General features: G+C 38.6%; 3 protein-coding genes across 7 annotated transcripts in view; 2 read left to right on the top strand and 1 right to left on the bottom strand.

The window, feature by feature from the left end:
* si:dkey-20d21.12 (uncharacterized protein LOC556245 homolog) overlaps positions 1 to 27,071 on the top strand; it is a 231,458-nt gene that overhangs the window by 198,843 nt on the left and 5,544 nt on the right. The window lies entirely within an intron of this gene.
* wdr6 (WD repeat domain 6) lies at positions 350 to 16,933 on the bottom strand. Of its 4 annotated transcripts, none has more exons than XM_049485600.1 (7): positions 16,921 to 16,933; positions 12,973 to 13,077; positions 9,132 to 11,889; positions 8,340 to 8,417; positions 4,606 to 4,722; positions 3,371 to 3,465; positions 350 to 1,028 (listed from the first exon to the last, which is right to left on the bottom strand). In XM_049485600.1, the coding sequence occupies exons 2-7, from the start codon at positions 13,067 to 13,069 to the stop codon at positions 436 to 438; spliced, it is 3,738 nt and encodes a 1,245-aa protein (XP_049341557.1). In that variant the 5' UTR covers positions 13,070 to 13,077; positions 16,921 to 16,933; the 3' UTR covers positions 350 to 435. The 4 variants fall into 4 exon arrangements, with proteins under 4 accessions (XP_049341557.1, XP_049341554.1, XP_049341556.1 ...); XM_049485597.1 differs by lacking the exon at positions 16,921 to 16,933 and adding an exon at positions 16,503 to 16,575; XM_049485599.1 differs by lacking the exon at positions 16,921 to 16,933 and adding an exon at positions 14,284 to 14,457 and having other exon boundaries at positions 12,973 to 13,281.
* LOC103025540 (fibrinogen silencer-binding protein) lies at positions 15,927 to 27,064 on the top strand. 2 transcript variants are annotated; one of them, XM_022666122.2, is made up of 5 exons: positions 15,927 to 16,059; positions 17,776 to 18,537; positions 20,097 to 20,199; positions 20,474 to 20,523; positions 21,323 to 27,064. In XM_022666122.2, exons 2-5 carry the CDS (start codon positions 18,223 to 18,225, stop codon positions 21,944 to 21,946), a joined length of 1,092 nt encoding a protein of 363 aa, XP_022521843.2. In that variant the 5' UTR covers positions 15,927 to 16,059; positions 17,776 to 18,222; the 3' UTR covers positions 21,947 to 27,064. The 2 variants fall into 2 exon arrangements, with proteins under 2 accessions (XP_022521843.2, XP_022521842.2); XM_022666121.2 differs by having other exon boundaries at positions 20,474 to 20,547.

The following is a 27,071-nucleotide window of genomic DNA, read 5'->3' as shown; positions in this document are numbered from 1 at the left end:
CAAATAACGGATGGAGTCAGGCTGGTTCTATGCAGGTTTCCTTATTGTGACATCACAATAAGGGAGGAGCGTCCAAACTGCTAAGATGCATTCCCGGTACATCCCCAAAACACAAATACGAGAAACAACTTCAGAAAAGTTGGGATAAAGTACCATCCACCCACTCTCATAATTTCTGAGGCCTTGCCATGAGCACACTGACCAGTGTTCAATCAACCTCACTCACAAGATATCGCCTCGCAACCTAACTTCTTACATCTCCGTGTGATGAAACGAAAATTAGATACAATGTTTTGTTCAGACACAACAATGGTTTATACAAAAACACAACTTTAATATAAATGAATGAATAAATGAATATATTTTATTTTGAATGTTAAAAGCCAGAATAAAATCAGTCTCATCATGATGAGTATTTTAAATAAATTTAAATATTTACATTTTTTGTTTATTACGATCCCCAAACACAACTTTTCGTCTTTCTATTTCTTTCGTTCTCAGTCTGTCTGTTTCCTTCCCTTCTTTTTCTTCTTCTTTTTCTTCTTCTTCTCGTCGTCTTTCCATCAACTTCAAGAGCTGTAAGCCCTGCCCACAAACCACCACATAAGCCCCGCCCTCTATATTTGGCTCCTCCCTCTGCCACGCCCACACTCCTGCAGCGTCTGCGGTGTGCGTGAACATCGCCCCCTGGTGGTGAAGTCCGTCATCGCACAAACGCCACACACAAACTCGCTGATCCGGAGAGGCCGACGCCCACCGAGCCGAACTCAGCGTGGTCAGGGCGGTCAGAGGGGCGGAGTGAGCCAGCGGAACCGACCAATGAGAAAGCAGCTGTGGACACAGACTCTCAGTCTGATCTGATTGATTCATCTCCACTTTGATCTTCATCACCGATAACTGTCCGTCATCTCCGCCGGTCGCCATGGTGATTATGTCATCAGGTGTTTGTTGGTGTCGTTGTTTTGATATGACGAGGGCGTTCACTCCGCTTTGATGGACGGGGACAGAGAGGCAGGGGACAGATGGTCCTGAAAGACATTAAAAGAACATGAAAAAAACATGAAAAAAAGTCAATTTTTAGTCATTTATTGGACAGTGATGGAATTTGCATAATATGGGTGAAATTCTATTCATAATTATTTGTGGGCTGATATGATAAAATTTATATTAGTGCATCTCAAAAAATTAGAATAACATTGAAAAAATATTTATTTCAGTAATTCAGCTGAAAATGTAAATCTCATATATTATATAGACGTGTTAAACACACAGAGAGTCTTTTATTATTGATGATTAAGACTTACAGCCAATGAAAACCCAAAAATCAGTGTCTTAAAAAATTTGAATATTATATATTTAGACCAATTGCTACTTTAGGAGCAGTGTGGGCAGTGTGCCAAGTCCTGCTGGAAAATGAAATCCATAAATTGCCTTTACTGCTAAACTTTTTTTCAAACGTTTGTAAGTAATCCTAAGTTCTTCTTAGTACAGGGGTGTCCAAACTTTTTTTGTTGGGGGCCAGAAGGAGAAATATATTTGAAGTCACGGGCCACAGACTCTGTAATAAAACAAATAATGAAATATACCACTTTAAATAATACTTTTTCCTGATTACTTTCATTTACACACCATTTTACTTGACTCACTATCTTTATCTTTGACAGTGTTGTGTAAACTAAGATTTTTCAAATTGATGTTTCATTTCATGAGGTCTCTTAATATTAAACTCTTTAATTACTGCAACTTTTAGACTCTTTGGTCCGTTTTTCTGTGCTACAACTGATCACTCTCTCTGCTTTTAGACTCTTTGGTCCGTTTTTCTGTGCTACAACTGATCACTCTCTCCGCTTTTAGACTCTTTGGCCCGTTTCTGACACCTAGCGTTCAAACGTTGAATCTCACATTATAAAAACCTGCTTAACAGCGGGCCAACTTTCATTCTATTTCTAAAATACCTCGCTAAAATGGCCCGTGGTCCGTAGTTTGGATACCCCTGTTCTAGGAAATCGTTTTGTGGACAGATGAGACCAAGATAAGAGTTTTTGGGTGAAGGACATAATTTCACTGTTAACTGAAAACAGAATGAAGCCTAAAAAGACAGGAGCATTCACCCTACAGCATATCTGACTGTCGATACTGAGATATTTTGGTCTGGGGATGTTTTCACACCCGTAGTTGTGAAAGTTTCTATGATCTGGATCAGTTGATGAGTTTATTGTTTATTTGGAGTTTCAGTTTCTCCCTCTGTTTGGTTTGGTTTCACACAGGCGTAAAAACACCTAAACGCACCAAAATGCCACGCACCAATAAACCACATGAGCACATCGTCTCCTCTGATTGGTCAGAGCTGTGCAACCAAATATACGTGTTTAGAGTTTTAAATAAAATCCAATCAATTATGACCATTTTTCTCAGTTTTCCTTGTGTGGTTTACATACACACAAAGGAAATTAACATGTGTATATAATATAACATGAATTACTGCAATAATTGTCTAGGACAGGGGTGTCCAAACGGGCCATTTGCGTCCTGTTTCCTTTTTTGGAGCGGCCCGCGAGGTATTTTAGAAATAGAATGAAAGTTGGCTCGCTGTTAAGCAGGTTTTTATAATGTGAGATTCAAAGTTTGAACGCTAGGTGTCAGAAACGGGCCAAAGAGTCTAAAAGCGGAGAGGGTGCCATTTCTAGCGCAGAAAAACGGGCCAAAGAGTCTAAAAGTTGCCGTAATTAAGGAGTTTTATATTAAGAGACATCATGAAATTAAACATCAATTTGAAAGTTTGAAGTTAGTTTACACAACACTGTCAAAGATAAAGATAGTAAGTCAAGTAAAATGGTGTGTAAATGAAATAATCAGGAAAATGTATTATTTAAAGTGGTATATTTCATTATTTGTTTTATTACAGAGTCTGTGGCCCGTGACTTCAAATATATTTCTCCTTCTGGTTCCAACAAAAAAAGTTTGGACACCCCTGATCTACGAGAAACACTACATTAACTGTAAAAAAACTTTAATTTTAGGGATGCATGACTGCAGCCAAACATCAATTTTATCTCTAGCCATATAAATACCATAACTAATCCCAAGTTAAAGCCCAGGATTAAAAACCTAAAAACTTCTCAAACTTAAAACCCAGCTTCTCCCAAACCAACAAGCCCACAGATCCTGTAGACTGGGATTAAAGCTGAGGCGGCGGCTGTGTCGTGTGTTTAGCTGTGTTTAGTTTCCCTGCGTTGCTCATCTTCGGATCAGTTTCTGTTTGTCAGATTCTAATGTGTACAAATAAATGAGTATACATCTGACCCAGGACCAGCCCTCCCACTGTGTGTACTTTATACATGTGGAGCCGTTCTATCGGCCGCTGACTCACCGAGCCAGCTGTCCCCGGATTTACTGTCCAACACTGCAGTCAGATCCCACAGAGCTACAGCACCATCTGTAGCCCCGCTCAACAACAACACATGCCTGGGGTGGGTGGGAGTGAGACGGAGAGAGAGAGAGAGAGAGAGAGAGAGAGAGAGAGAGTCACAGAGAGTTAAAAAAGAAAAAAATCAATATTTGGTGGAATAATCCTGGTTTTTAATCACAGTTTTTTTTTTCATGCATCTTGGCATCATGTTCTCCTCCACCAGTCTTACACACTGCTTTTGGATTAAAAAAAAGAAAAAAGAACACCACCTGTAAAGTTATAGGGGTACATTCCACTTGTGTACTAAGTACTAATTACTAACTAGTGTTTGAGTATGTAGTGTGCAGTAGTGTGTAGTAGAGTCGTCACGATATCACAATTATGACTTTTGATACGATATCTGCCAAAATATCTCAATATACATCTCAAAATGTATGGATAATAGAGAAACTAAAAGTACTATTTTTTATTGTTAATAAAAGAAAAAAAACTAAAAAAGATTAACAATGTGAAGAGAGCCTCTCCCTACCAGGAAATTTTGAAAAATAGATTGATGCTTGCTTCGATTTAGAAAAGCAGAGGAAAACCAGAATAATAAGGCATTTAAAACCTGACAGACATTTTAACTTTAAAATCCGCAGAGATTTCATTAATTGTTATCATGTGATCTGTGATGGGTTGAGTGTAGATTTGACTCAATGAGTGAATCAGTTCAGGAATCGAGTGCAGATTGGAATCAATGATTCTAAACATTGTTTACGCGCTTATGTTTTGATATGAGGCTCTGAGCTGGTGTAAACATAAATACAGCGGTGGGAAAACTCAGAGACGACACAGAGCTCTCCTCAGACACTGGATTATACTTTAGAATGCACTGTATCATACTACGAAGTTGAGTATACTTAAATATCAACAATACATACTCAGAACCGGTTGGGCAACACTACCTCACTACCTGTAAAAACTAAACGAGTTACTACATCAAAATTTAGAGCACAAAGCTGCCAAACCCTCACTACTAACTTATTAAACTAAGTTCCTTCAACCACAGACGCAGCTCCTCTTCTGTGGAAGGTGGTGGATATAAATGATATGGAACTTTTTCATATTATGTTTAAAACTCTGATGTTTAAGCTAAATTCTTTTCCCCATTATTATTATTATTATTATTATTATTATTATAATTATAGACTCACTGTTTTCCATATATGTCCTCCAGGCTGTAGGAGGCGACACTGAGCACACAGCGCTGATGATAAAAACTCTCCCACAGCAGCTCTACCTTCCTACTGTCTTCTCCCACACTGAAGATCCTGAGAGAGAGAGAGACAGAGAGAGAGAGACAGAGAAGGATGAGAGACAGAGAGAGAGACAGAGAGAGAGAGAGAGAGACAGAGAGAGACAGAGAGAGAGACAGAGAGAGAGACAGAGAGAGAGACAGAGAGAGAGAGAGAGAGAGAGAAGAATGAGAGACAGAGAGAGAGACAGAGAGAGAGACAGAGAGAGAGACAGAGAGAGAGACAGAGAGAGAGAGAGAGAGAGACAGAGAGAGAGACAGAGAGAGAGAGAGACAGAGAGAGAGAGACAGAGAGAGAGAGAGAGAGAGAGAGAGAGAAGAATGAGAGAGAGAGAGAGAGAGAGAGAGAGAGAGAAGAATGAGAGAGAGAGAGAGAGAGACAGAGAGAGATTATAATCATATGCATTATAATATTATTTGGTGCAGTATTTTCATAAACCGTATAAATACACAATATATGTAAATGTTTGTGGACTCCTCCACTACTGAAGGCATTATTTAGCTATTTTAAGTTGCACCCCTTGCTGACATACATGTGCAAATGCGCACACACACACACACTAGACTACTTAATCACTTCCAGACATATACTCTAGATATCTGCACATTTATATAGCATCATATATTTATATCTTACTTAGCATATTTCAGTGCAAAACCATGTGTCAGTATGTCTATAGTCTAAGTTATTGTGTGTATTGTGTATATTGTTTACACTGTAAAGTTATCTGTATATTATATTTTATTTCTATTATTTCTATTATTCTACGTGTTGTAAATACTGTTCTCTTGTTTTTCCACTTGTACACCTTTACTCTGTGACATGGCAATAAAAATCTTAAATCTTAAAATTCACAGTGACTCCAACAAAAGCAGGATAAACTATATTTAATAGGATTATTTTTAAGAGAAATAATAAAAGAGCAGGTGTCCCAATAGTTTTGTCCATACTGTACACACCCAGTATAACTTTATAACTTTCATAAAAAAGACTTAAAATTAGCTAAATTGGAGACGTTCAGCCAACTATAGGAGAGCAAGTATCGGTTTCAAATATTGACCTAATCAGATCCAAGCAGTTATCGCCTGATATCGATATAATCATGCATCCCTAATTCTGAGCATTGTTTTTTACATTATATCCAAACTTTATAAAACATGGACTAATAGAAATGTTCCAAAATTACTTGAAATTAAACATTTTTAAACTGACTTCCATTAACAAAAGGTAAGAATGTTTTTTTTCTACACCTGTAAAGGTGCTGTTTTGGAGAGCAATAAATAATATACATAGTCAATATAGTGCTGGTCAACGAATTAGAATAATTTGAAATTCTTTGAATGCATTTTTTGTGCAGAAAGCAAATCAGGTGTTCACCGCACCTGTCCTACTCGTTAGACTAATCACAGAACTCGTTACCTGGAAAAAAGTTTGCTCAGCTGAGCTTTCCAAAAGGCCCATTTAGGCCATTTAACTGTGACACTGTTGTTTTATTGAATTAGAATAATGGAGAAACCGTTTCATTGAATTAGAATAATTTTTATTATAATTACAATCATCACTTTCTCAGTATTTTGTGGCTGCCCCCTTGGCTTGTATGACTGCCTGAAGTCTCCGCGGCATCGATTTGACCAGCTTGTCGCAAGTTTCCGCACTCACAGCTTCCCAGGCAGTGGCGATGTTCTGCTTCAGTTGGTCCAGCGTAGTAGGCTTTCTGTCGCGAATTTTCCGCTTGACGATGGCCCAAAGGTTTTCAATGACGTTGAGGTCAGGCGAGTTGGCCGGCCATGCCAAAACTTCAAGCTGTTTTTTAGTGAACCAATCTTTGGTCGACTTTGCCGCATGAGCCGGTGCAAGATCCTGTTGAAATATGAAGTCTTCTTCGCCGAACTGTTCCTCAACAGTCGGAATCAGGAACGTTTCCAGAACATCTTGATATACGGCAGCATTGACAGTCTTCTTGAGGAAGCAGAGTTTCCCTACACCTCGAGCGGACATGCATCCCCAGACCATAACGCTCTGGGGAAACTTGACGGATCTTTTCACGCACTCGTGGTTGTAGGTTTCGCCACCACGACGCCAGACACGAGGACCTTGGTCACCGAAGGAGATGCAGAAGCGTGATTCGTCACTGAAGACCACTTTCTGCCAGTCTTCAGCAGTCCACTCGCCGTGTTCTTTGGCCCACTTCAGCCGTTTCTCCATTTGTTTCTTGTTCAGCATCGGTTTTACTGCTGGAACGCCAGATTTGAAGCCGAGTTCGCGCAGACGACGGTAAGTGGTTGATCTGGAGACGTCAGCGTCGGTCTGCTTGTTCCACAAGTCGGTGAGCTCGGAAGTGGACTTGAACCGGTTGCTGACTGCGATCTTTCTCAGCTGCTTGTTGTCGCGAGCAGAAGTTTTTCGGACGCCGGAACAGTTGGTGCGCTTGCTGCAGTTTTTCTTGAGAGCTTTGCAGACGGAAGACTGGCTGATGCCGAGCTGCTCAGCAATTTTAGTTTGGGTCAAGCCTTGTTGGCGAAGGGCTTGAATTTGAGGCACTATTCCGGTTGAGAGGTCGCGCTGCTTACCCATGATTGATTTTACAACTTAGAAATTCTACTCAACCCTGACTTTATACTGCACAGTGAACACTCTTCACAGAAAACAAAAATTCCAGCATTTATTCTAATTCAATGAAACGGTTTCTCCATTATTCTAATTCAATAAAACAACAGTGTCACAGTTAAATGGCCTAAATGGGCCTTTTGGAAAGCTCAGCTGAGCAAATTTTTTTACAGGTAAGGAGTTCTGTGATTAGTCTAACGAGTAGGACAGGTGCGGTGAACACCTGATTTGCTTTCTGCACAAAAAATGCATTCAAAGAATTTCAAGAATTTTCACTATTTCAAATTATTCTAATTCGTTGACCAGCACCTAGTCTCTCTTAAAGTTATAAATGTGTATATCAGCATCAGCAGATACAATATATTTGTAATATTGGTATATCGGGATTAGGGGTGTGCCATATCGTATCATATTGTATCGAATGCAATAATATCGCCAACATTTTGGAATATCGTGATTATTGATATTATACCTTGAAATATGGTTCCATATCACCCCCCCCCCCTAATTATCACATCAGGGTTCTACTTTTTTACTGTTTTTATCAAAAGAAAACATCACACATTTCCCATTATATATCTACTAGACACAGATTATATTTGTCCAGTATCATTTATTTTTACTTTAATACTGGATATAAGGAGATATTTGGGGTGTATTATTATTAGTACTGGATCATTGACTTCTGTTACTGTAAATCTGATAAAATTCTTGTATTTTTAATATCTCAGTTATTAGGGGTGTGATATATAATATCGTATGCATTAATAGAATTACATTTTTATTTTGTTGCAGTAGTGTATTCTTAAAATAATGTTTTTAATTCAGTGTTTTGTCATATCGCCAAGAGTATTGCTATTGAGAAAATACCATAAAATATTGTGATACTATTTTAGGGCTATATTGCACACCACTAATCGGCATCACCCCTCAATTCCCACATCTGTGCATCTCTAATCAGAATGTGTCACAAAATGCAAAACAATTTATTGTATGTTCACACACACACACACACACACACACACCTCACTGCTCCATCGCTGCAGGCGAGTGCCAGGAGCACCTCCTCCACGCCGTCCTGAACCACCGCCATTGACATGTACCTACAAATCAATACAGCAGATCTATTAACACAGAAGCACTTCATTCACTCCCTGCAGTGGATCAGTCAATGGGAGAGACACTGGATGTGAGAGAGACTCATCAGTGATACTGAGCATCAGTAGTGGCTCATTCCAGGAAACACACAGACACAAATCTTACAGTACAGGACAAAGTAAGAGAGCATTTAAAAATGATGATTTTCTTTGATTTTACCAAATTAAAAACCTCTGGAATATAATCAAGAGGAAGATGGATGATCACAAACCATCAAACCACCAAACTGAACTGCTTGAATTTTTACACCAGGAGCAAAGCAGCATAAAGTTATCCAAAAGCAGTGTGTAAGACTGGTGGAGGAGAACATGATGCCAAGATGCATATAAAAAAACTGTGATTAAAAACCAACCAGGGTTATTCCACCAAATATTGATTATTTCTGAACTCTTAAAACTTTATGAATATGAATTTGTTTTCTTTGCATTATTTGAGGTCTGAAAGCTCTGCATCTTTTTTGTTATTTCAGTCATTTCTCATTTTCTGTAAATAAATGCTCTAAATGAGAATATTTTTATTTGGAATTTGGGAGAAATGTTGTCTGTAGTTTATAGAATAAAACAACAATGTTCATTTTACTCAAACATAAACCTATAAATAGCAAAATAAGAAAAACTGATTCAGAAACTGAAGTAGAGACATACATATAGAGTACATACCTTGTCTCTGGGTCCATCTTCACGGTCTTGTGCCGATTCCGCCTCCTCTCCCACTTCTCGTCCAATCGGTGACCAGCGATCTGAGTCACTTGACAGGTAGGGAGGTTGGTCTGCTCATCCCAGCCAATCAGGAGGCGGTAGCACTGCAGCTGGGCCCGCCCTCCAGCTGAAAACACCAGCGTGGAAAAAGACATGTCTCTGCATCGTCCATTTGTCTCGTCTCCTTTAGCTCCTCTGGGGACTGCAGCCAGCGTCCGAATGTTGGAGATGTGGTCAGCAATAACGGCGAGAACTTTCACCGTGCCCTGATCAGGTCTGACCGCAAGAACGTTCACCGTGGTGTCCTCTCCACCTGTAACAAGCACCTCCCACTTTTCAGATGAATCACCTGGTTTGGAAAGTTCACCGAGGCGACAGACACATGCCAGTCCACGGCCGTGAAGCCCCTCCCTCAGGGTGTGGCCTCTTATCTCGGTTGTTGATGAGGCTAAAGAACGAGACGCCATGATGGTTCCTTGCTTGATGAAGATTAGAGTACCTTGTTCGAGGGTTTGGTCGCCAGACGAAGGAATATAAGCCCATGACCGATGGCCTCCTCCACACGCTGCGGTGAAAACCTTCTCCTGCCTTATCGGATCCCACAAAACGAATTCGACAGAGTGGAAGCCGGCCATTAAGAACCTTGCCTCGAAGAAGGTTCCTTTCTCTGAATCTCCTTCATCTCTTTCTTCTACGTTTCTGTCAACTTGTCCATTCTCCAGTGCTCTTTCTGAGGTTCTATCCTCTCTTTCCTCTACTTCTTCTTCTTCATGTTCCTTCTCATTTTCGTCGTCTACGTTTCCATCCTTCCATGTCTCGCCTTGATTACAGTCCAGAAACAAGACCTTCTCCAACCAGTCCATTCCCTTGCAGGCATGATGGACTCGGCGTACGTTCAAGGAGTCTTTGTTTAGCGCCAGAACTCGTACGCAACCATCACGGCCGGTGCTGTAACAGACGCCCCGGCGCTCGCAGACACTCGTAACACCTTGCTTTCCATGGACGCCAAAGAGCGTGGCGACCGGAGGTATGGGCGCATTGATGCCAACAACTCTTTCTTGAGTATCTTCTTCTTGGACTGACTCTCTTTGACTTTTCTCTTTCTCATCTTTGTAGAGTAACAGCGAGCCTCGACGGTCTCCACAAACCCAAAGCACCTTCTTTTTTCCAGAGTGAATTGTAACAGTAACTGCGGCGGTGAGCCATTGCTTGGCACAGGGCGGCAACAGGAATGGCGTCATCTTGCGCAGCACCAGAAACAAGCCAGTTTCTTCGTTTTCCGCCACTTCTACAGTCCATCTCTGGACCAGACCTTCTGAACCAGAGGCTAGAAGGCACCAACTACCTCTACTGCAAGCACCTTTCCTCCTTTCCACCCACTGTAATGAGTGGATTTTGCCCTCACTTGCTTGCAGGAAGGTTCCTCCACCGGGTTGGCGAAGAGGAAACACTTGAACGCCTCCGTTGAGGTTGCCAACCGCACAAACCCAAACACCTTGAATGCAAACCACTTCCATAACGCAATAGGACTGAAAATCTGGTCCACCGTGCCAAATTTCCTTCCATGATCCATCCTGACGCATAGATACCTGGCCCTGGTCAGTGCAGGTAACGACGGTGTGCCCTCCTCCTACAGAACGTACCACTTTAGGACAACCGATTCCCTCAAAACCCAAATCCATCTGAGAATCTTCTTTCTCCACTTCCACTTTTAGTTCACTATTAGTGCTCTGCTCAACCACCTTCCACAACCGTACCCCTCCATCAGCACCTCCAGTAGCCACCCACCGGCTTCTCTTACCAACACTGGCATTGCTGACCGCCAGTGATCTGATGCCACCCGATCTGTGGCTTTTCAAGGTGCGCCCAACTCTACCCTCGCCTTCCCACTCCCACAACAAGCAAGCGCCATCTTCCCCAGCACTGAACACCCAACCTGGGGACAGCCTGACGCAGAACACTCTAGCCTGATGCCCGTAAAGTACCCGCAAGCATGTGGGCACCTCTACTCCGCACCCTCCACTTCCGCTCAGCTCGCCAACGTGCCACAAGCGGACGCTGCGGTCGTCTGAAGCCGACGCCAGCCACCCGGAGCTCTGGAGGTAAAACAGGCTGAAAATCACACCGCTGTGCCCCAGAAGACGCCTCTCGACTTGGGCGTCAGTTAGGGCGCAAGCTTGGGTGCCAGCTTGGCACTGTCGGCCTGTACCAGTCCTTCCAGGCCTCCATAACACAAGCTGATTAAAGACAGTCCCTCCCACCAGCACAGACTCTTCCCAGCTTTGTCCAATCAGAAGCGCGGAGTATAGAAGACACGCCTCCGCACACGAGCACAAGCTCAGCACCTTCCCCGATTGGGGCTCCAGTAGGATTGCAGCGTTATGAGCAATGGACACGCCCAGTAAGGGGCAGGGCTCATCCATAAGCCATGAGACATCCAGCACCCAATCCTGGAGCTCCATCAGAGGGCCGGCCACCTCTAAGCCACGCCCACAAGGGCTAACGTTGATAAGACGCAAGCCTTTTCCACCAAAAATGGCCAGTTCTGTGATTTCATCTGAAGTTGGTTGATCAGGGTTGGGTTTGGCATCATGAGCATCATGGCAGGTTTGGGGTTTGGGCCGTATGCCATGGATGCGGAAGTTCTGGAGAACGTTCTGTGATGCACGAAGTCGGGGTGAGCCTTCCAGAGAGAAGAGAGTCAGGATTGGTCCCTGACCTATAAAAAAAAATATATATATATAACAATAATAACAAAAAAAGGAAAATATACCAGTTAATGTTTTGGACTAACTTGTGGTTTTTGAGGCTGGTAACTCTGATGATCTTATCCTGTACAACTGAAGAAACTCTTACTCTTCCTTTTCCTGCAGCAGTCCTGATAAACGCCAGTTTCATCATCATCATCATCATCATAACGTAGTGCTGGGTGATTAATTAATTTTATCAACTAATTCAAATTTACAGTTAAGTTCGATGTGTTTTTATGAAAATGAAAAGTTTTCTCTGAGTTTTAATTGGGCTTTAAGTGGGCTTCCGTGGTTCAGAGAGCTTAGCCCCTCCCTCCCGCTGAGGTCTATTAAGTCTTTACTTAATAGCATATTAAATTGTACTTGTTTTCTATTTTGTAAGTTTTATCAAAAATGACACCATTTTATTTATTTCTATTTGTTTTTGAGGCTGTGTTTATTTATTTATTTTTTTAATTGAGGGTGCATTGTGTCAGTACCTAAACTATGTTGGAGAAAGTTTTCTAAAACCTTTTTTTTTTGCTTATTTCTAGTTGCATTTTAACCACAAAGGGAAAATATAGGTGAAAACTAAATAAATAATTAAAAACTTGTTTTTAACCATGTCTTTATCATATGTAGTTTGATAGGGTATGTAGTTTAAGTAGGGTAAAAAATATTGATTGAAAATCAGATTTTTTATTTTTTTTTATTTTTGGGGCGGGGTCATATTGCCCAGCTCTATCATAACATTTTTGACACTTTTTTCGTAAAGTCATTTTTTATTTAGTTGAGTAGTTGTTTCTTCTCATAATCTGGATTAGAACATTACTCAAATATTCACTATTCACTGTATACCTGTAACTCTACCTCTTCACTACTTTACTTTAACTGATGCTCTCAAACACTTTATTAAGAGACAAGAAATTCAAGTAATTAACTCTTAATGAGTTCAGCACAGCTGTTAACTGAAAGCCTGAATTCCAGGAGACTCTACCTCATAAAACTGACTGAGAAAATCCAGCAGAGATGTTCAAAACTGATTAATAACTGTAAAATACCAATTCACACACCTGTCAGCAGGTAATCATCTCTAAGGAATTCCAGCGCAGTGACCGGAGCCACAAGAGCACAGCTCTCCAGCACAGTGCAGCTCTCTGCAGAGGTCATCCTGTACACTACAACACACAGAAAAACACACAGCTACAGTTCATGTATATATTCTTCAAACATTTTTAATTTATATTATATAATATTTACAGTGTTAGTAATAGTAGTTTGGTACTTATTTCCTTTTATGTGTGCTTTGGTATTCATTTGCTGCTGTAACTCTGTGTAAATTTCCTCACTGAGGGATTATAATAAAGCATTCTCTTACAGCTCTGGAAAATAAATAAGATTTTACTAAATTGAAAACCTCTGGAATATAATCAAATGGATGATCACAAGCCATCAAACCAAACTGAACTCTAAATGAGAATATTTTTATTTGGAATTTGGGAGAAATGTTGTCTGTAGTTTATAGAATAAAACAACAATGTTCATTTTACTCAAACATAAACCTATAAATAGCAGAATCAGAGAAACTGATTCAGAAACTGAAGTGATCTCTTCATTTTTTACAGTTGTATCTTATCTCTTTCTCACTACATTACCCACAATCCTCAGGCTTTGCGGTAATGCTGACTAATCAACATTCTGCATATTTAACTGCTTGCAATAAAGTTAGTTGTTGGTACTTTTAGAGAAATTATTCATTCATAAACGTTGAGTGAAGAAACATAAGTCCCATTTTAGGTGTAAATCTTTTGCAAAAATTACAAATTAAATACTTTTAAAAATCTAACAATTTATCTGCCAATTATTTCATGTTTTATTATTTAATCATTTTATGTTTTTTCTGTTTTTAATGATAATTTGGCTTTTTTTGGGTGCATCAAACAACCTGAGCTTTTTTCATTATTTGCTTCAGTGTTTTTATTAAAATTATTAAACTATAATATAGCATAAAAGACTGTTTCCAATCACCTCTATGTGTAACATAATGTACAATATTGTTCCATTACTCTGTGCAACCAAGAGGCAATGTGCAGTTGTTTGTAAATGCAGTCTTAAGATTTCTTTACTTATTATTATTTATATTATATTGTATATATTGTACTGTTAAGGTAGATAAAATACATTGCATTACATTAGTTTTACTGTGATACAGATTTGTAAGCTATTTAAATATCCTACCTACGCTACTGCAGGGAGCATGTTCTAATATAGTGCTTGTTTATTGTGTTTTTATCTTTAAATAATCACCAGAGTAACACAGTTTAACACAGAAACCACTCAGTTAATCAGTAAAACAGTAGAGAAACAGAGAGCTGATCACTTACAGCAGCAGAATTCCTCCTAAAAGCGCTCTGTTGTTACCTATTAATACTCACAACTCCATACACACAAATATATAAACTAAATAATCCGAATTATTACAGAATTTAACTCAATTCTCTTTATATTCAGCACCAGCGTGTCTCACTGCGGGCAGACATGTGTGTTTATCCGGGTAACTTCCGCACAACCGAAAGCTCTGACCAATCACAGCCCAGCATACTGAAGCGTCCCGCCCCCTTTGTAGATCAAAGCGCTCCTACTGGAGGACTTTTAAACATTATATTTCTACAGTATTTCTTTTACGTTACATTTCTTTAAAGTAAATTAACAAATTACACAATTTCAAAATTAACACGACTGGAGAACACATATAATCATATTTTGTCTAAACTTTTTAGAAATGTATTCTTATCTTGTATTATGTAGGTTATTTATCATGCTAATACTTTTTTGTATAATATATAATTATCAGTTATTGGAGACTTTTCTCTCTTTTAGGTTATGTTTATGGCGGTGGCGTAGTAAACAAATATTTAAAATGCAAAATTTAAATTAAGATATCACCTACATCACATAACCCAAAAATATATTATATATTTTAATCACAATAAAATATTCAAATATATAAAAAGTGTAAATATATTTTTCAGCTGCTATGAACATTTATATTATACTTAAATATCAGCAATTGTGTTAAATATGCAATTTCATAATTAAATAAAAACATTTTTAAATATATTTCTTAGCTGCTATTAACACATACAATTTTAATTCTTAAATATCAGCAATTTGGTCAATGTGCAAATTTCACAATAAATATTTAAAATGTTTTAAAATCTATTTCTATTTTTCTTTGCACTCCAATTAGTTTATATATTTATTTTATTGCAGTTCTATGGGAATGCATTGTTTTTATTTTTTTATTGGATTGTGTAATATAATGTGTTCAATTGATGTAATATAGAAATACAATGTAAAATGTATTCTAAAACACTTGCCTCTAAAACACATATAATTAGTTATAAACAACAAAAGAAAGAAAGGAAAAATGTCTATCTATAGACACACAATGCGTCCATTCTTTCCTTCATATGTTTGCTTAAATATTCCATCATTGCTTTTTAGATTTTTTTTTTTTGGGGGGGGGGGGTTATTAAACATACAAATGAACAATTCTAAGGGTTTAGTAATTGCAATTTTGTAATGTGGTATCTGACTTTTTTGAAGAAATTAAGTTTTTATAGTTTATCCAATGGGAATGTTAATGATTTTTTGGACATAATTTGTTACTTTCAATAAAAAAAAAAACTATTCTCTTTAAACTTCTGGTTATTATGTTCTTTTTTACATTACATTCAATAACGAATGTTAAAAAAACGAATAAAAGGAAGAATATATCCAGATTATTATTCGTTTTATCTGCCGGGTGTATATATATGGTGTGAGAGCAGCGTGTTACAGCGTAGTAATAAGAATAAAGGAATATCTCTCCGGCTGTTTATTATTATGAGCGGAGTCTCGGCGGCACTCAGACGCAGATCTATAGATCATCTGCTCCGCGCAGTGTTAGTGAATCCCAGGCGGGTATGATCTGTAGATCCGGGGATTTGCGCAGCGCATGCGCACCGCGCCGCTGCCCCGCTCCCCCGGTTACGCAGATTGCGGCCGCTGCGCAGAGCAGCTCTCTGTTGTTTGAATTTGGTGCGGGCCGCTCAAACATAAAGGGGTGGGAGCAACAAAGTATCATTTATAGCGGAGTTCAATCGTTCCGCGTGCAGGTGAGTGTACCGGGGCGCGCGGGCTGCAGCGCGGGGCTCGTGGGGTGTTTTCGGTGTGTTTGGGCGCGCGGGGAAATGTTAGCCTTAGCGTTAGCCCTAATCCTAGTCTCTAACCCGCTAATACGGTGCAGCGGTTTAGCAGCGCGGCTAACGGCTAACAGGCTAAGCGGGCTAAACAGACGGGCTAAAGTTGCGGTTTTGAGGCTTTTAGAGGCGCTAAAACCCCGAAACTGCATCAGAATCAGCGCATTAATGTGTAATATCATATTTATTACAGTGTAATAATGATATTAATATAAATCTGAGCTGAGATCAATGTGTGGGAGGGAGACAGCGGGCAGACAGAGGGATTAAACCTAGTCTCGGGCTGAGGGCTTCAGCTGTAAACACTCTCTCAGCGTTTACCTCAGAATATACACATTATACACTGCAGATTTACTCACTGTAACACTGTTATATCCTGTTCAAACTCCCGCTTTTCTCCTGCTCTCCTGCTGCAACTTACTCCTGTTCTGTAGGGATGCACTGATTCAGGAAGTCTGAGCCGATGCCGATAACCGATAACATGTGTATATCTACCAATACACGATAAACCGATAAAATGTGTATATCATATAATACTGTGAATTTCCGCCACTGTGGGACTCATAAAGTATTATCTTATCTATACCTTCATTTTACTGTGATACAGTGATTTAAGCTATTTAACGATCCTACATACACTTCTGCTGGGAGCATCTTCTAATATAAGGCTTGTTTTTTGTATTTTTACCTTTAAATAAACACAGTTTAACACAGTAACAGAAAAAAACCCGCAGTAAATTAATAAAACAGTAGAGAAACAGAGAGCTGATCACTTACAGCAGCAGAATTCCTCCTAACAGCGCTCAGTTATTACCCACTAATACTCACAATTATTACAGAATTTGACAGTTTAACCCGATAAAATATGTAACATATCTACCGATATCTGATAAAATGCGTATTATCTACCAGTATATGACAAAATCGATAAAATGTATATATCTACTGCTATCCGATAAAATTTATATATCTACCGACATACTATAAAATGTGTATATCTACTGATAACCAATAAAATGTGTGTCTACTTTTATATCCAATAAAATCTCTATAAAAAAAAAAAAAAAAAAAAATATATATATATATATATATATATATATATATATATATATATATATATATATATATATATATATACCAATATCTGATAAAATGTGTATTATCTACCGATAAACGATAAAATGTATATATCTACTGATAGCCAGTAAAATATGCATATCTACCGGTATCTGATAAAACGCACATATAAACAGATAGTGATATTACACATTTATAACTTACAGAGAGACTGACTACATGAACCATGTATCTGCTATATATGCTTCACGTGTTTTTTCCATTTGGTTTAGTGAAGAAAAAAAAAAAGTTATTTTCCAGGGTTCTAGTTTTTTATTTCACTTTTACAAAAATGGGGAATAATGAATATTTATCCCATTTTATGATTTTCTTTTTTTTTTTGTTCAATAAATATTGTTAATTGTAGTTTTTAGATAGCGAAATTCATTAAGGTTATTTAATTTGTTCAGTGGTAAAAAAAATAATAATTAAAAAAATAAAGAAAACTTACAACTTACTTATTATGTCAAAAGATATTTAATAAGTATTTATTTTTATCTTTATTTTTCCCCTCAGATCCCGGATGCGTCGACGGACAGCAGGCCCACCGTGTGGATGTTGCCGTTGTTGACCGAGCAGCCTTACACACACAGAGTCTTAAACTTATATTTTTGTTATTTTCTTAAAATATAGTTTATATATTTTGTAGTTTTTTTTCTTTTTCTTTTTTAAGTATGTCGCATCAAATGTGACTTAACGCTTATCGAAGGGACCAAATTCACAACAGACCTGTGATGAATACATAACCCCATAACTTCTGTTATGTAGCGTTTATAGCATATAGAACATTTTGTACTTTTGGACGTAAATGGACGCTTCTGTATACCAGGTTAGAACTCCATGAACGAGTCGACTGACCAGCAGCCTTATTCCTCTGTGTGTGATCCTTCCTGACTTTATACCAACAGCATTCCTCACACACACACACACACACACACACTCTCATATTCACACACATCGCAAATGAAGATGCTCACCACCATGACGTACAGGATGCCCAACTTCACTCTGGAGCAGAAGCTCTACCTGCTGCAGAAGATCCACAGCGTGGTGGACGCCGTGCAGGACTTCCGTAAAGACACCAACACCACTGTGTACCGGAACGCTGTGTGGGCCGAACTCGCCCAGGCCTTCAACGAGGCTTTCCCCAACCGGCCGCCCAGCAGCGTGGGCTCCCTCAAAACCCTGTGGAAGAGGCTGAAGGTGGAGTGCCGGGTGGCGCTGCAGAGGCGGCAGGAGCAGCAGGCGTCGGGGATGCCGCTCACCGCCCTCACACAGGTACAGTCACTACCGTCTTATTAAATACATCTCTAAAGCCCTATCTGGATGGAATTAGTTTCTCAGGGGGTTTTGGGATAGTTTTTATCCTCTGTGATTTTATTCCTGTCCAGAACAACCATGTACACTGTAAGCCCGGATAAGTTAAATTTACTTAAAAAAATTGAGACTTAAAAAGTTAAGTAATGGGTAATAAAAACTTCATTTAGCATATATGTAAGAACCAGATAAGTTGAGTTTACCTAACTTTTTTTTAAGGCAGCTGATTTTCTCAATTTTTTTGAGTTATTATAAATTAAAACATTAAGGTCTTACAACTAAAGGGGAAGTTGATTTATTTGTAAGGTAGCCCAGGGGGGGAATCACTACACACTGATGGTGAGTGTCTGTCAGAAACTGTTGGACACGCCCAGTATGCAAATAGAGTGTGAAAGAAGCCAATAGAAAAGAAACTGTTGATGGCAAAACAGACTAAACTCAGTTATTATAAGTTGGTTCAACTCAAAGTCCTCAGTTTGAATAGTACAGTAACTCAAAATAGTTGAGTATTGTTTAGAAAAATCCAATTTTATGTAAAACAGACTTAAATCATTTGAGTTCAAACAAACGTACGGGTTTACAGTGTACGTGTTTTTCTCGGACGTCCTCTGAGAAAATTACAGGCTGAATTATCTACTGTTTTTCTCTGAACTCCGTGCTCCTCCGGTAATTTTAGTCCTGTCCGGACGCACATCTCTGAGTTTCGTTTCCTCACTTTTAATAAAATAGATATTTGTCCACTGCCGCGCACCGTAATTACATTTTGGACGCGCAATAGTTTCCATGGAGATCCACGTAAGAAAAACACAACAGCGAGTGGAAATGGAGGAGCTACTGAACGCCGTGATGATGTCATGTGACCGAGAAAAACTAAAGCCTAAAAACTCACTGGTCCTCCTTTTTATTCAATTGCAGCCCGGATGCAGGAGTTTTAATCACTAAAGAGTAGAAGTGTGAAATATTTAACACAGATGCTACACTGAGAAAATCATCCCGTCCAGATAGAGCTTTAATTTGCTTTTTTTGCTTTTTGGTCTCGGACCAGTTCCAAAAGTTTGACCTGATTTATAACACAGATACACACTGACCACCATAAGTGCAGCGCTCGCATAAACTTTATTTTAATTTTTAGTTTTTCTTCATTCAATATTAAATATTCAGCTACATTTAAAATGAGGTGATTCTCCGTTTCAGTTTAGTTTCAATTTAAATCTGAGACTAAATAAAGGTTAATTGATTTATTGATTAATTGATTTGTGGGAATTCTGAGCAGATATCTGATATTACACATGTATTACTTTAAAACTAATAAAATAAATAAAGATTAGCTTAAATTCTCTAAATTCTATCTGAATTAAAAAGGATAACAGGTGTTGGTTTGTTCTCCAAAAGTCTGAAGGCACTGTTATTTTACAGCATTTTATACATATTATACATGAGACACTGTAGATAAATAAAATAAATGTTAAAGTTTCTTTAAAGCCTATTTCTTAATACTCTCTTTTCCCCGTTTCCTGCAGGTGCAGAGAGAAGTGATGGCTCTGGTGCCGAACCTGATCACTAACCTGGAGGATGTGGATGGAGACGGGAGCTACGTCGTCACAAACAGCTCCCCGGGGCCAGGTAAACTCCACCTGTCTCACCTGTTCCTCCTCAGATATCCAGGTGCATCCTGTCTGTGGTGTTTATTAGGGCTACACGATCTTAAAACAAAGTGACGTTGCGATGAAGTCACTGGGTGACTGAGTGATGTATGGGTTTAGGGGCGGGGCAGGAGGGAGATTTGGACAGATCACTGATTGTCGGTTATCTGTTACACCATAAATTATCAGCAAAGGCAAAAATATATTTATATAAGTTTATCACGTTTTTTTCGTTTTGTTTGTCTTTTTTCCAGGGATCGGAGGGACCAATGGGAACGAGCCAGAGGATCTGGACCAAAATGATGTAATGCATTATCAGCAGTTTGATGTCAGTGTGTTCGTTCTCCACTCCATACCACTAAAACTGCTTCTGTTACATCTGTTCATATTTATAACTAGTGAGTCTGTTTAGTTTATATGCTGTTTAATATAGTAAAATTAAATATTTCCCAGAATACTGATGCTCAGAACATACTCAGAAAAAAAGATTTTAAATGTATTAAAGATGATTTCAGTATTTAACATATTTGAGCAACAACAGTTTGATGAATATTAATTTTAACATAAATCAATTGGCAATTATATAAATGATATTAATGATGTTTATCATATATTATTCACAGTTATTGTGTCACTTTTTTCTGCTTCGTGAGCATCATTTCAATTCTAAGTAGTCTGAAAAGTCTAAATATTCTTAATAATTAAATGTTTAAGGCCACTAAAATGGTCTTAAAATAAAAATATGGATATATAAAAGTTATTGTGACAGGCGAAACTGCAGATTTAGATTTTGAATGTCATCAATATTATTTGCAGATAGCCATCATTATTTATTTTAATTGATTATTTTTTATCATCACTCTTCATCATGTTGTCGTGTGTCATTCTTTTAAATAATATTGTTTTATTTAATATTTTCTGCTTATGTTTTGTAACTAAATATTGTACATTAGTTTTTCACCGTAATGTTTTATAGCGTGTTAAAAACATTAATTCTAAACTTTTTTGAAAATTGCAAATGCAGTATTTTCTGCGCAAATCATGTAAAATTAAAATGTTAAATTAAATGTATTAATTAATTATTTAATTTATTTATTTTACAGGAGCTGGAAAGTAAAGAGCTCGTCGCCATCGATGTCGGCTTGGCGTCGCCCCCCGAACTCCCACAGAACTCCGGGTCCGGAACATCGCCTGGCCCCTCCCCCTCCTCCCCGTCACACCCCTACCACGCCCACTCACATTCCACCTCGTCCTCTAGAGCCGCCGCCCACCGCGCCTCGCTCTTCTACCCTGCCCACTCCCGATCCGGCTCGGGCCTGGGTTCCTCCGGGCTGAGGGGGTTGAGCTTCGACGCTCCTCGCCGAGGCTCTGCGGCAGCGGCGGCGGCAGCAGCAGCAGCAGTGGCAGCGGCGTCGGCAGCCGCTCCCCCGCCCCCTCACGTGCCGGTCCTGGCGCCGGCGGAGAACTCGTTCGGATTGGCGGAGGCTCGGGGGCTGGACCCGGCCGGCTGGGAGACGCACCGGCAGGAGGCGCTGGAGATGGAGCACCAGCAGACCATGAGCCTCCTGCTGCTGCAGCAGTGCGTCTGGGAGGAGAAGCGCCGCGCCGCCCGGCAGAAAGAGCGAGCGGCTCGCGCCAAGAAGCGCTACTACCAGGCCAAGCTCCGCAAACTCGGCGCGGAGGTGCCCGTCTCCAGCAGCGACAGCGACGACGACGACCACACATGATGATCACAACGACCACGGTGATGATGATGATGATGATACTAATGGTGATGAAGCTCACTGAGAGGAACTTTCGGTCGTTTGTGTCGTTTTTTTAATTTTCCTCTTTTTTTATATTTTCCTACGAAAACAGATGATTTTATTTTTGAGTAATCATGTTTTGGAGTCCGTTGTGTTTTAGAGTTTGTAATGTATGTAATATGTATGTCCTTTCTGTCGTTTCTGTCCTTTCTGTGGATCATATCACTGAAGATAGACCACTAGACCTGTTCCAAATGCTCTAAAGCAGGGCCGGGCAATACCACCATATTTCCTATTGTATCACGATTTTTTAATACGATTTTTGTATTATTGTGATAAGCGATAAACGCTTCTCTCATCAGATCATCGATCGGTTGTAGAAGACTGAGCACGTTTATATATTCACTTCATCATCTGATTACTGCAGAACATCAGCAGGATAAGAGCTTTTAAATTATCTTTAAATTAACTTTAACGTGTAATCAGATAGTGTAGAAAAAAAAATCAGAGTTTAGGTAAAACCTGAGCATCACATCACTATATGTGCTATGTGGCTTTTTTATTTTTTTTTTTAAACAGAGCTGCAGTATGATCATACATCAGATAGAAGATGAAGATTACCGTATTTTTCGTTCTATAAGGCGCACCGGAATATAAGGCGCATTTTAAAAGACACTCTAAAGGTTTTTATTATAAATAAGTTATAACAAAAAAAAAAGACAAGTGCTGGATGTTAATCTACACAGATATCTCTCCTGGAAACTGTCTATTTTGGTGAGTAAAGCACTTCTGTTTATTTACAGTAAGTTTTAGATTCTGGAATTTCTCCAGCACTAAGGCTGGAGCATTAGCAGCTAACCACTAGCAGTTGTTCCAGTTAGCGAGGACGATATAAGCATTATATAACTCACATTAGAGTTCTACATTTTTACTGTTTTTATCAAAAGAAAAATTTACACTGTTCTCATTTCCCATTATATATCTACTAGAGACATTATATCTGTCCAGTATCATTTATTTTACTTTATTCCTGGATATATGGAGATATTTGGAGTGTAGCATTATTATTATTATTATCATGATATTCTGGATTATTGACTTCTGTTACTGTAAATCTGATCAAATTCTTGTATTTTTTAATATCTCAGTTATTAGGGGTGTGCCTAATCATATCGTATGCAATAGTAAGAGTATCGTTATCGCAAAAATAGCATAAAATATCATGATATTGTTTTAAGGCCATATCACCCACCTCTAGTTTTTTTTTTTATAATATCTGATTGCACTATATAAATAAATTACTGATAAACGAATGACTAATGGCCAGTAATCAGATTATAAAGTGCTTGTAAACACTCTGTGACCAGCAGCACATTTATTACAGAGAGGAAAATAATAAAAAATGCTGAGTTTAAATAAATAACTATTATTTAATTAGCGTTTTTAAAGAACATGATAAATGTGTTTAAATATCGTGATACAGTATTGTACCGTATGGCCCGGCTCTTCTCTAAAGCCTCCTCTTCTTCTCCGTCGCTCCTCTACCTCAATAGATCTTCTTCCATCTAGGGAAACTCGGGGTCCAACACACGATACCTTTAATATCAGCTGAGATTAATGATCTCAGAGCTCTGGTTGTATTTAGTTGATGTGGGTTTTTAAGGGCTGGTGACGGACGGACGCTGATGCTGCTGATGGTAATGTGGAAAGGCCTTGGCGTACTTGTTGCAGATGTTTGCGTAGCTAAAGCGAATAACGAGATGTAATCGTGAAGAAAACGAACAGACGCAGACGTTGCACAGGGTCGTCTGTGATTGGTCGAGAGCGTAGAACAACAGGCAATCGAAGCCGAAGAAATTATGCACGCTCATAAAATTGCAAAAGAATTTCATTTGGCAGGAAGTACGGCGAGGCCTTTTATTGCGTGCACACCTCCAGCAACAAAACCGATGTAGCGACCTGCACTCGTGAAACTCAGTGTGAACAGCAGAAACACACTGAATCTGATGTTTTCAGTTCTGATTTGGATCAATTATATTTTTTGTATTAAAATTTAATACTCGTTTAATTTGCAATAACGCAACTCTTGTGTTTTGTAAAGTTTAACGTTACTTTTTGTTATTCATTTTAGTGTTTTTGTTTCCCTCCAAAATCTGATTTTAAAGGGAAATAAAACACTGAAATGATTATTAAAATAATCAGCAGATTCTGAGCAAGTTAACGTGCACCAGTTTACTGTTTTGTTTTTCTTTCTTCAAATGATATAAATAAGGTCAGGGTTGTATTAGGGATGCACCGATGTGGGAATTCTGAGCCGATATATATCCAATATATTACACATACTGTAGCTGCTAAATTCTGATATTACATATTTATAACTTTAAAGAAAGACCACACACCCTGGTAGAATTATATATTATATAATTATATACTTTCAAAACGAATAAAATAAATTAAATGCTTAAATCTATAGATTTTAAAGTAGTACGACCACCATTACTTGGCCCCATTCCAGCATATTAAATAAATCAGCAAATATCGGTTTGAAAAATTGGTTAAATTGGCTGATGCCTGGGTTTCCGAATGGTCCAGCGAATTAAGGCTCTGTCACTATGGTCAGGAGATTGCTAGTTTAAATCCCGGTCATGCAGCTTGCTCTCTCTGGGTGGGTACAGTACAGTAGATGGCGCTCTTTCCCCTCATCTTTCCTAGGGTGATGTGGATCAGCACAAGGCTGTGTCTGTGAGCTGATGTATCAGAACAGAGCTGTGATGCTACTCGGCCATGCTACAGCATCAGCAGCAGCTCAAAAAGAGGCGGAGTCTGACTTCACATGTGTCGGAGGAGGCGTGTGCTGGTCTTCTTAACCCTCCTGGTTGGAGCATCACTAGTGATGGGGGGGAGTCCTAATGAGTGGGTTGGGTAATTGGCTGTGGTAATTGGGGAAAAATGGGAAAAATAAAAAGGAATTGGCTGATGCTGATATAATTCCTTTATTATCGTGCATCCCTAGTAACCTAGTATTAATCCCTTATAATCACATTTTTTCCACCAAATGTATACAAACTTTTTCTTTTATTATCAGCCGATACCGATATAATTACTCTATCATTGGGCATCTCTAGTTTGTAATCGTTAGGTGGAATAAAAAGCCTAGATACATATATACATATATATATATATAAATGGAATTCAATGAATTTAGCAACTGGAATTATTTGGTTTAATAAGGCAAAACCAAAAAAAGATCACCAGTTTTGGCATTAGAACTGTTAAAAATTACAAATATCCAGTATACATTTAGAAATTGTAGTTCTGTAAATGCTTTTTCTTTAAAAATCAAGACTAAAAGACATTTAGGCTGTTTTAATTTGCGTATATAATTCAATTAGTGTGAAAATCTATGTTTAGTTTTTCTTATTTGGCTTTTGGACAATTCGTTTTTTTGTTTTTCTTCAGTTTCAGCCAAAAATTGAGAGCGTAATTCAGTTTAACATGCAGTTTTTGCAGGTTTTATTGTTGAGGTGTGCACGCAGAGTTACACAACAGCTACGGTTCCGTCGTAACTTTAAAATAAAAGGTTATTTGTACACTACAGACTGTGATAAACTGTGATGATCTCACTTTTAGTGCTTTTTTTATTTGTTTTATTTTTATTTTTTTAACGAGAGGGCGAGAAGATGAGAGGAGAGGACTGTAATTTAGAGCTTTGTAATGGGAATTGGAGTAGATTGTAATTCAGCCTATAGTTATTCTTTCTCAGGTATGTCTGGCTGGACAGTGGGCTGCTGGAAACGGGACTTTTCAGCCCAAACCGTTGCTGTGATCTGAGATTGTTGAACTTTTGGACTTTAAAGATCAGGAGATCGTCTGTCCGTCGGTCTGTCCAGCTCCGAACAGAACAGCAAACTCGCCACCAGGCCTGTCACGATCAATACGCTAATATTTTATGATTTATCCTTCAAAAAATAAGCAAGATAAATGATATTACTGTCATTTTAAGATCTGTATCAGTATTAGCATTAGCCACTGATATACTGTACACTGATCAAGCATAACATTATGACCGTATGAGTGGATCAGATACTGCAGCAGTGCTGCTGGAGGTTTTAAACACTGTGTTTAATCATCTCTCACTGTTCTCCACTCTCTCTTACACACTCCTACCTACAGCTCAAACACCCTGCAGATAAAATAAAGTCTGGAAGATTTTCACGATTTTTAATCGAATTAATGCTTTTTTTAAAAATAGAGTAATTGCGCCATTTTATCCTGTGGAATAAAGCATATATTTAGCTAGAAATAAATTCTACCATTTCTAAAAACTGAAAACAATACTCGCTTCTGTGACTCGTTTAGTGACATTATTTCTCAATTTTCAATCACATTTTTCTTTTTGTTTTTACAGGTAAACCTAGTTTTTTAACCATTTCCTTGTCATTTGTAGTTTGATTTTTAGTAGTGGGAATTTGTTTTTAATTATAATCGAAAATCTGATTTTTTTGTGTGAAAAAAATAGTTTTTTAGGTCGTGATCGCCCAGCAGTGTTACTGAGGTGTTTAAAAACTCCAGCAGCACTGCTGTATCTGATCCACTTACTGTACCAGCTCAACACACACTAACACCTCATACACCACCACCATGCTAATCATTGCACTACACACACACACACACAACTACAGAGTGAACATGGGTGGTCATAATGTTATGCTGATTAGTGTATAGTAATGTATCCACTCCTAATTTTAGTGTACATTATTGGGAAAGGTTAACATAATGGGTAATATCAATATTTGCAAAAAACTCACTAATATTGAGGTTGTATCTATTGTGTATTGATTGTATCGTACGATAAATCGATAGCGTAATTATCGTGACAGGCCTGCCTTCCACCATCTGAAATTATTAAAAAGTCTTTCAGGTAAAAACAAACAAAACTCACAAACAAAACTGTTAGCAATAACCTTTTTTAATGTCCAACATTTCTCTTGTACGGTTTCTGTGGTAACCAATTATGGGCAGCTTTTTCTCCCCAGGACCCCCCATGTAAACGGGATAGCAGATAGCAGACATCCCATAATAAAACACTTTAACCAGTGATACGGCC

This window comes from Astyanax mexicanus, chromosome 12, assembly GCF_023375975.1.
Source record: "Astyanax mexicanus isolate ESR-SI-001 chromosome 12, AstMex3_surface, whole genome shotgun sequence".
Lineage (NCBI taxonomy): Eukaryota > Metazoa > Chordata > Actinopteri > Characiformes > Acestrorhamphidae > Astyanax > Astyanax mexicanus.
This window is presented reverse-complemented; position numbering and strand designations above follow the sequence as displayed.

Excerpts from the sequence above, each read along its gene's own strand:
- wdr6 (XM_049485597.1), bottom strand. Across the intron at positions 11,890-12,972 it reads AGATGATTACCTGCTGACAG|GTCAGGGACCAATCCTGACT; the intron begins GTGTGTGAATTG and ends TTTTTTTTATAG. Across the intron at positions 4,723-8,339 it reads TGCAGCGATGGAGCAGTGAG|GATCTTCAGTGTGGGAGAAG; the intron begins GTGTGTGTGTGT and ends TCTCTCTCTCAG.
- LOC103025540 (XM_022666121.2), top strand. The coding sequence starts at position 18,223 with ATGAAGATGCTCACCACCATGACGTACAGGATGCCCAACTTCACTCTG. Across the intron at positions 20,200-20,473 it reads AAACAGCTCCCCGGGGCCAG|GGATCGGAGGGACCAATGGG; the intron begins GTAAACTCCACC and ends TCTTTTTTCCAG. Across the intron at positions 20,548-21,322 it reads TGCATTATCAGCAGTTTGAT|GAGCTGGAAAGTAAAGAGCT; the intron begins GTCAGTGTGTTC and ends TTTATTTTACAG.